The sequence below is a fragment of the Fukomys damarensis genome, unplaced genomic scaffold (assembly GCF_012274545.1).
Source record: "Fukomys damarensis isolate Sample0158 unplaced genomic scaffold, DMR_v1.0_HiC HiC_scaffold_39, whole genome shotgun sequence".
Taxonomy (NCBI): domain Eukaryota; kingdom Metazoa; phylum Chordata; class Mammalia; order Rodentia; family Bathyergidae; genus Fukomys; species Fukomys damarensis.
The window spans coordinates 44303184-44313397 of NW_022900951.1; the positions used below are offsets into that span (position 1 = coordinate 44303184).

Genomic DNA, 10214 nt, shown 5'->3' on the forward strand with positions numbered 1-10214 from the left:
TTCCATTTTTTTCATTTTCTCATATTTTTTTCTTTTCTCTTATTACCTTTCCCCTACCCTTTCCACTTTCCCTACACCTTTAGCCCTTTTCTTCCTATTTCACATTGTCAATTATATCATTAGGATCTTATGTACTATTATAGTTTTTCACACCAGAGAAACTATTCAGTATTTACACATGTGACTTATTTATTTACACATGTGTGACTTATTTATTTCACTTAGGAGTATATCCTCAATATGTATCCATTTTCCTAGTAATAGCTAAAACTTGGAAACAGCCCATTTGCCCATCAGTTGGAGACTGGATAAAGAACTGTGGTTTTTCTATAAAATGGAATACTCCTCGGCCATAAAGAATGAGAAATTAGATTTATTCATAGGAAAATGTCCTTTCTATTTTTAAACCAATGCAAAGTCTGAGATCCTGAACAAATCTTCATCTAAACTGGTGGTTCTCAAACTCAGTGTATATCAAAATTTCCTGGGGAGGGGCTAACTAAGGCAAAGAATTCTGGCCCGTATCTCAACTTTCTTACACTGCAGATCTGAATGGGACTTTATAATTCTCATTCCTGACAAGTTCCTGGGTGTTACTATATAATTCTCATTCCTGACAAGTTCCTGGGTGTTACTAAGACTGCTAAGTCTGGGATGACATTTTAAGAACCACGAAATTAAACCCAATATCCCCAACTTCTCTACTTCCTTCCCTTAGCCAACTTATTTTCCAACATTTTAAATGTTTAAATATCTTTTAAAAACATTCACTTGGAACATTTAAAGAATCACACAGTAATAATCATGGTGTTATAATTAGCAAAAATAAAACGGATCCCTCCTACATTGCTGGTGGGAATGTAAAATAGTGCAGTTGTTTTGGGAAAAGGCAGTTCCTTAAAAAGTTAAACAAAGTTTGGGATGTACTTTCTGTACTACAAGACCAGCTTATCAAAGTCTGTTTTAATTCTACCTCATTGACACATTCTTTCCTGGTCACCTAGCTGCAACATTTAACTGTGTGCAGCAATGTCAGAGCCACTTATTTAGTATCCTAATTTTTAGGCACAGATTTTCCTTTTTCTACTGATTTATGCTTTTTATGAGATTGTGAAACCCTGACTAGAAGGATTATATCTTATACCACTTTGTTTCTCCCATTTTGTATGATCCCATTGCACTATGCCTGTTACAGATATTCACTAAATGTTTATTACAATACTAAGGATTCATGTATAGATACAAATTCCCTATGGCAAGTGTTATCATTATGTATATCTAAAACGTACCGATAAATGTTTTGCTTCAAAAAAAGTTAAACAAAGTTATCATATGGCCCAGAAATTCTATTCCTAATGATATACCAAAAAGATCTGAAAATATTATTGCATAGAAATTTTTACATGAGTTTTCATAGTAGTAATATTCACTACAGCCAAAATGTGGAAACAACCCAAATGTCTAGTAAATGTTGAATATCAATATAATTAAATATCGTTTTGCAATAAAAAGGAATAAAGCACTGAAACACACTACTACATGGATGAACTTTTAAAACTCCACGCTAAGTGACATAATGGCACACATTTTGTATGATTCCATTGACATGAAGTCTGCAGAGAAGGCAATTTTATGAACAGAGAAAGTAGATGGAGACTGAGGGAGGGAATAGTGAGAGTCAATGGGCGCGAGGGATATTTTAGGGTGACAAGAATGTTCGGTAACTGGGTTGTGGCAATGATTGCACGTCACTGTAAATTTACGAAACGTCTTCAAACTGTACACTTAACATGGGAATTTATGATGTGTGAAGCTGGTTTTATCCATTCTTTATGCATTTTCCTTACAGACCATCATACAATCCACTTTCACAGCCATCGGTTTACTAAATTTGCTGTAGTCAAGTGTGATTCCAAACTGCCAAAGCTATTTGCACTCATCTCTTTATTTTCCATGGTGGTGGTCTATTCACAGATCTATCCTGCTACCCTGTCAACAGCTTGGCCCTACAGTTTCCTTCGTGGGTCCTTCTTCCTCATCCTGCCCCTTGCCTGGGTGTTTAATAAATGTTCTCCAGAAGGTTTCACTTTATATGTCACTAAGTTCAACTACAACACGTCCAAATTCTAACGTTTTCTCCACCAAAGCAGCCCCCTTTCTCAACTGCCGCATCTATGTCAGTAACTTTCTCCAAGTCATCATGACTCACAGTTATTTTTGACTTATCTGCTGTTTAACCCCCAAGCCCTCATTATCAAGATTTCTCCACTTACACCTTAAAAGGTGTCATATTTGTGAGCAAATAATCCCAACAGACAATTCACACCACAAGCAATACGGATATTTAACACATGAAAAATGTTTGAACTGGAATGATCAAAGGAACAAAATTAAATAATGGGTACTATTTACACCTATTTCCTTAGGAAAAGAAAATTTTCAATGATGGCAAAATTTCGAGGAGCCTGTTAGCCTCATATATTTCTAAGGGAATTGTAAAATGCCTTCTTGGAAAAGCAGTTTGGTGAAATCTCTTAAAATCCCTAAAAATGTTCATATTCTTTAAACTAGTAACCTAAATCCAGATAGATATTTTTAATGAGATGACGCAAAACGATAAAAAGGCTATATCTATAGCTGTTTCTGCAGCACTACTTTATAATAACAAGAAACTGGAAACAATCTAATTATCCAACAATCTTGGAATAATTAAACAAATTAAAACACATTAAGCTGGTGAAATATTATACAACCATTAAAATGTCACTATTAAGGAAGCCTGCATAGCAACATAAAAAAGTGTTTACCAAGTAGTGCTTAGTGGGAGGCTGATCAAAATACTACATAGCTGTTATGACCATGAAAAAATAATTTCTGAACCTATAGATAAAGCTGTTAGGGATCTGAAAATAATCATCGTACTAAGATAGTAGGGATAGGCTACTTTTTCTTCTGTTGTTGTTTTGTTTTGTTTGTTTGTTTGAGGGGGGTACATGGGATCAAACTCAGGACTGTGCCCTTGTGAGGCAGGTGGTGGAACCACTAAGCTAAATCCCCAGCCCTTCTTCTGTTTTTAATTTTCTGTAATGTTGTTTTCACAACAAACACTTTTCCTCCCAAAATATCACGTATACTTATCTATCACTTCCCCTTCTTTTCTATTGCACTTCTACCTCCCCAGTCCAGACCACACTCTTTCATACCTAGTCCATGCCTAAAGTGGTCTCCTTCCAGCCCATTCAGTGTGTGGATGCTGCCAAGTTACCTAAAGTGCCAAAGCACTTAACTGATCAGTATCTATACTAATGTAAAAGTTATACATATTCACTGGGTTTCATGTAATGTCAACACATGTATGTATACACTGTATAATGTTTAAATCAAGGCACTATATCTATCTCTTCAAATATTTATCATTTCTTTATGGTGAAAATTTGGAAAATTCTTTCTTCTAGCTTTTTGAAATGTACAGTTCATTATTGCTGCCTATAGCCACCATACTGTGTAATACTAGCCCAGAGCTTCTTCTATCAAATTATAATTTAGTACCCACTGCTGATTGGTAATTTTTAGCTGTTTCCATGTTTCCATGTTTAGCTAGTTTTCGAGGTCTACCTATTTTGTACCATGGCTTCACTAAACACCTTCTTTGTCTACTGTTAACTGCTTTTGGTACTCCTGCTCCTCCTCCTCACATCTCAATTAACATTTACTGAGGATTGGGCTGTGGACTTAGCTCAGTGGTTCCGTGCCTGCCTCAAAAGCACAAGAGTCTGAGTTCAATCCCTGGTAACAAAAAAACAAAACAAAACAAACAAACAAAAAACCATTTACTGAGGGTTTATGGTGTCGGGTTTTATTTTCAAGGGATAATATACATTAACTCATTTAATCCTCACAATCTACCCCAAGTTACAAATGAGGAGAGAGCTAGAGAGAGAGAGAGAGACAGAGAGAGAGAGAGGGAGAGAGAGATGAAAAGGGGTGGTAGGGAGTAGGGAGGTACTTGTCAACCCCACAGTGATTAGTGAATAGAAGAACCTTGTTTCGAATTCACAGGATTAACTCCAAGGCACCCGCATTTAACCAGTAGGGTGGATTCCTCCAACATACCCTACTTAGTTACCTGTCTAGGAAGGCCAGTAACTCCCAACATTCAGTTTTCCTACCCTCCAATGAACTTACACAACCCACAAGAATACTTGTCATTTATTGGTCCCTTACCATGTGCCAGGTACTTGTTTAAACTCTGTACTTGACAGAGTATTATTTTCTGCTAACCTGTGTAAGTAAAAGCTGGGTTTAAATTTGGGCTTCTCTACTAGCTGTAAGGCCTTGAGTAAATTACTTAGCCTCTCCAAAGCTCAGATTCCAGTGGTGAGCCCAGGACCAGCTGCATCAGGACCACCCAAGGAGCTTGTCAGAAATGCAAATTTTGAACCCCACTACACATACCTACTGAATCAGATTCCCTGGCTGTGAAGTCCAACTAACTCTCAAGGTGTTTCAACAAGCTCTCCTGGTGTTTTTGTTGAGCACTTGATTCTGAGACCTATTGCCCTAATAATACCTACTTGCAGAATTGGTGGGAAGATAAAACATAACCTAATATGCATAACAAGGTTCAGGACACATAAGTTGTTTCAGAAGTGGCAGTGTATCGGTCCTGCTGTTGAAGTGTGTATGTGTTATCCTTCCCTGCTCATAGTGTGGGCAAGCAGTGCTTCTTACTACTTTTTTGCTAATACCTCCCTCATGGTACAGGAAAAGATAGTATATACGTTAGATTTTTAATAACCCTTACTTCGCTGACCAGTCTGTCACAGAACCACTTCCAAGAAGGGCTGTAGTATAGTGTAGTGTCTCTGAAGCTGGACCACCTAGGTCTAGTTCGTACCAGCTGTGGACTTTTAGGTAAATAAATGTATGCCACAGTCTCTTCTTTTTGTCAAACGGAGAGAAAATAGTACAAAGCCCATAAGTCATAGTGATAAATAACTCCACATAAAATGCTTTGAATAGTGCCTGGTACAGAGAACTGAGCTCCATAAATGTTAGTGACCACTCTTGTTCTTGTGTCTTTCTACTTATTCGTGAAGAGGTTCTTTTTCTTCATTTGACAGGCAAATGAGAAATATCTCTGTGCGTCAAGCACAGAGAATCAGACTATGTCCAAGATGTGGTCTCCTCTCTTGAAGGTCTTGATCTAATGTAGGAAATTTAGCAGGCATGTTAGACTGGAGTGATTTTTCCAAGGACATAGTGCAAGTCAGTCCAGAACTGGGGAATCAAGACTACTCATAAAATCACTACCCAAGCTGTAGACTTCTGAGACATGATGATGAGGGGTTCGTTTGAAGGGTTTCCTTATGAATCCTAATTGAAGCATGTATAATGGGAAAAACATGAATTTTGGAGCCAGGCAAACCTGTGTCTAAAATCTAGTTCTATCACTTGTATGCTGTGTGACTTCAGCTAAGTTATATAACCTCTCTGGATCTCACCTACAAAATGGGTATCAAAATGAATTGTGAAGAATAAATGAGATTTTCAGGATAGAAAGATCCAGCTCCAGCCTAATAACTAGCACTTAGAAGATGATCCACGAATATAGGTTTCCATCCCTTGTCATTACCAACCAGAAAGAAATTTCCCAGGTTTGGAGTCAGAGAAAAGCAAGAAAAATTCCCAACTATGCTGTCAAATCACAAGGGATAATGTAGACAGACATCCTAGAAAGAACCCTGAATGCTTCAGGATCCAGGAAACCCAGGTTCTAGTCCTCTCTCTTGGTATCTTCACCATGGAGAACAAAGACACAATTTAGAGCCATCTTCCTTCTCCCCTCATTTAATCCAGAGACTGCATAAAGAATCAATATAATTTAGGGGCCTCTTGTGTCATTTGGGCCGAAAAAAATGGACTTAAAGATTATACCAGAGAATCCATTAAAAAAATCCAGCCAGGCTGATACAGAGAAGCCCAGAAGAAGAATGTAACCCTCTGTGCATCATGGCCACCTAGGGAAGTAGCTTAAGACACCGCATCTCTAGAGGACATGAGTTATGCTGCCATGATCTCCATGTCACAGGGATAGATTCTCCACCCTGCATGGTTTTTTTTTCCTTAAGGGCTATGCCCAAGAAGCTCTTTTCTCTATTCCAAGCTACATGACATTTATAAAAATGTCCTTGTCTGTCACGAGAAGTTGTCATCATGGTCTGCCCTACAGGCTTTTTTTTTTTTTTTTTTTTTTTTTTTTTTTTTTTTTTTTTTTTTTTTTTTTTTTTTTTTTTTTTTTTTTTTTTTTGCAATAGTTCACTGGGGATTAAAAGCAGGTCCTTCACACTGAGCTAAATCCCCAGCCTTTTTTAAAAATTTGAGACAGGGTCTCACTAAGTCACTAAGTTGCCTGGGCAGTGCTCAAACTTGTGGTTCTGTCTCAGCCTCCCCGAGTGGTGGGATTGTCCCCCGATTTTAAATAAGCAGACCTTAAGCACTCAACAAACAGTATTAAAAGGAAGGTGGCAGTTATCTTCAACGACTCAGGCAAAGGCACAGCAGTAGCTAGAGAGTACTCCTTCCTTTCTACAAAGTCCAACTGCCCCATGGCCACTGGGAAGGGAGGCGCAGCTTATGTTTTCTCATTTCCTTTTCACACAATCTGGCCCCATATTACCTTTGACCAGTGCAGGGCTGTCTCAGGCCTCTAAACTGATGGGTACAATGTCCCACAATACTGCCTAACTAGTGTGTGTTTCAAAATGTAGCAATCAGTTGGGTCTCTACCCGATCGTCTAGGAGGCAGGCTGGATTCCACCTGTGGCACCAAGTCCTTGGTATGGATACCAGACCAGTTTCCTAAAAGGAAACTAAGTCAACTGAAGATCTTAATAATTTCCATAGAAGCCTCAGAGGCACCGACTTACCCCAACTCCCTGAGACATCACTTACCTCCCTGACTGGCCACTCTTCCTGTTTCCTGTTATTGGTTTCCATTTGTCTTCAGGAAATTCCTGCAAAGCAAAGTTCTAATAAGTTAGGGAGCTCTGAACAACCAGGTATCCAGACGGTTTCAGATATGCCAATCAGGAGCCTGTCCCTGGCCTGTCCTCAAGCTGATACCGTCTACTCTCCTGGGCAGGCCACAGAGATGTGCACCAGGAAGGCTACCTTTTTTCCAGGAGGCCTGCTATGCTGCTGCAGGCAAGCAGAGACCCAGAAGCCCTGGACACTGGTGGTCTAGAAAGGCTATATTTCGCATTTTCTCTGTTCACCTCCCAAGCTACGTTCAAAACTAGTTTAACAGGTTTGCTATTTGTTCTGGCTCTTGCTTGCATTAAAGGACAAGGGAAGGAGGTCTTTTTGTTTGTTCTAGTGGGTGAACCTGCTCATTCCTCCTACCTCTGCCTGCCCATACAGAAAGCATCATCTTAGAAGCTCTGGCCTTGGGGAGTGGGGGTCATGGGCAAAGGCTCCTACTGCAGCAATCCGCTCCCAGGGTAGGCAGAGGGAGAGGAATAGCAAGCCTGCCTGCACACTCCTGCCCCACAGCGATTCTTCCTCTGCCCACATATGCTGGCAGTGGTTAATGTGGTCTCTTCTTTGGGGAATACAAATACCAGATGTCATGATGTCCATACCACATGAGCAGACTCTTCATTTTGGTCATCTTTTCCTTAAGGGCTATGCCCAACCAGCACTTTTCCTTCCAGGCCAAGCCATACGTGCCATTTATAAAAATGTCCCCGCCTTCCTGTTCAAGCTCTAAACTGAATGAAAAATTTCCTTCCAAATTCTTCCTGATTTTCTACCCATCACCCTCTACCTAGAGACTCAGAGCTTAGCCCAAAAAGAATGCATAGTTTTCCCTAAACCTCACTGATCTCGCAAAGTCCGTCTCTTCAGTGTTGTTACATTAGTTCCACTCAAGGTTTTATTACCTTTACCCAAGTAGCAACTTTTGGGGAGCACTTGGTGAAGGAGAATGAACATAGGTCTTTGGTGTCAGTCATACTAGCTAAGACACTTACTGGTTATTTGTTGTTGTTGTTTTACATATTATGTTGCATGATACTGAGGACTGAACCCAGAGCCTTTTCACTGAGCTGCATCCTCAGCCCTTTTAAAAATTTTTTAAAAATTTGTTACTACACGTTTGCAGTACATAATGTTTACACTCCTATGGATTTGTTACATGTACACAGCGCATCGTAATTCATCCCTTTTCCCTTCCCTTCCCCCTCTCTTCACCACTGGATCCCTTTCCCATTTGAAAAAGATCAATCTCCCTACTTCCCATTATCTATCTTTTATTTTGCTTTTGATTTATATTTTGGAGACAGGCTCTCACTAAGTCATCATTTTGCCAAGCCTGGGTTCAAACTTGCATTCCTGCTGCCTCAGCCTCCCCGACTGCCAGTATTATATGAATGTGCTACCATGCCTGGCTAGCTGTGTCATTTGAGAGATCTGTCACCTCCTTGAATGTGGCAAATAAGGATTATGCTATCTGCTCTCGCTGGGTTACGAGTAGTAAGGAACAAATGAAATGCACAAAGAGAGCTCCTTGCACAGTGCTTAGCATAGAGAAGGTTCTGTATGTTAGTAGCCATGGAAAAGGTGAAGTTTATTTCCTGGCTCCAGCTTTCACAGGGCCACAGTAGTCCCCACAAGTGTTTGGGACATCAGAGCAGCTCTAGCCACTTGTACTTCAGATTCTGCCTCAATGGCCCTATGAGATGCCCCTGCCCACAAAGACACCATAACTTGTTTAGCCACAGTGGGAGCCAGGATTTCCTGGCCATGTCCTGTCTAGCCCTGTGGAAGTGCTCAGAAAATAGCAGTGGCCAAACTAAACAATGTCTTCTGCCCACTTCTAACTGCCTCTCCAGATTTCCAGTTTCACTTTGCTTTTTCTCCTGAGCCATTTAGGCGCCTGTAAATTTCCTGTGTCCTTGAACCAAAGAAGCCATTATCCTCATGGCTGGTAGTTGATGGGGATTATTGGGGAACTTGCTGCCCCAGTGGAAGTGATACTACTAGAAAGCATCCTACCACACCGAAAAGGGTCTGAGCTTTGCTAGCAGCTGACGGAGAGGCAGTAGAGCAAAATCGGGTGTTTGGCCTTTATAGCTAGAGGGTAAATCTTCAAAACCTACACCTGCCCGTCAGTAGATGTATGGTCTCAACGTCTCTTTATCTTCGTGTCTCCAGCTAGAAAGCAGAAGATGTGTGGCCATGAGAGAATCTGCTTCTTGACTGCCTGAGAACTCAATGAGTTTACACATGTGGTGCACCTAAAATATGCCTGATACCCAGTGGACAACCAAATGTCAGTTACTGCTGTGGTATCCAAATACTGCCTCTGCTACTTTTAAGTTGTGTGACCACTCTGAGCCTCGGTCTCCCTCACTGTAAACTGAGGTTCCTATTATAATTTATCTCACTCAGTGTAATCATCTGACTGTGTGCAAAAATAACCGGCATGAAATATAGGGGACATGGGTGTGTGCTGATTTCAGTTTCCACAGCACCGGAGAGGAGAACATTAGCTCTTCAACCTTCTCCAGCAGTGGAAGGAACAGGATCTCAGGTATACTTCAGAAAGCCACTGTCACAGATACCAGAACTGTTGTATCTGAATCCATGCTGCAAGCTTCCCGCAGGTCTTGCAGGGTTAAGGTGGAGGGTAAGGTGATGCAGTTCAGTGCTTGCCCTAGCATGTGTGATATGTCTTGGGTTTAATTCCCATTACCAAAAGAGGAAAGGAAGGTAGGAAAGGGTGAAGAGAAAGGCGGGCAGCGGGAGCCTATAACTAAGATCAAATGTAACACTGAATGATTACAAGGCAACTGAGTCTGCTCTTATCACTTCTGAACATTGTACTGGTAGCCCTAGATAGTGCAATGAAGCTCCCCTCTCTCCCAGGAAAGGGCACAAGGAGCAGAAAGAAAAACATAAAATTCTTTCCACTCATAGATGACAAGATTGCTTATGTGCATACCTTTTATAATCTACCAAAAAGCTAGAATTAATCAGTGCATTTGGCAAGGTCACAGGATACCAGGCCAATATACAAAGTTTAATTGTATTTCAGTAATTGCAAAGAATTTTCACTTGACAAAAAGAAAACACTACTTTTATAATAGCATCAAAACATGAAATCTTAAGGATAAGTACATCAAAATATGTGTAAGATTTGTACACTGAAA

The 10214-nt window shown here is 40.3% G+C and overlaps 1 protein-coding gene across 3 annotated transcripts in view; it reads right to left on the reverse strand.

Annotated features, from left to right (window-relative positions):
- Shroom4 (shroom family member 4) overlaps nucleotides 1-10214 on the reverse strand; it is a 213800-nt gene that overhangs the window by 27154 nt on the left and 176432 nt on the right. For all 3 annotated transcript variants that reach the window (XM_033760261.1, XM_010606428.3, XM_019204855.2), the window contains one exon: nucleotides 6955-7016. In XM_033760261.1, coding sequence (XP_033616152.1) covers nucleotides 6955-7016 — 62 coding nt within the window. The remainder of the gene's footprint in view (nucleotides 1-6954; nucleotides 7017-10214) is intronic.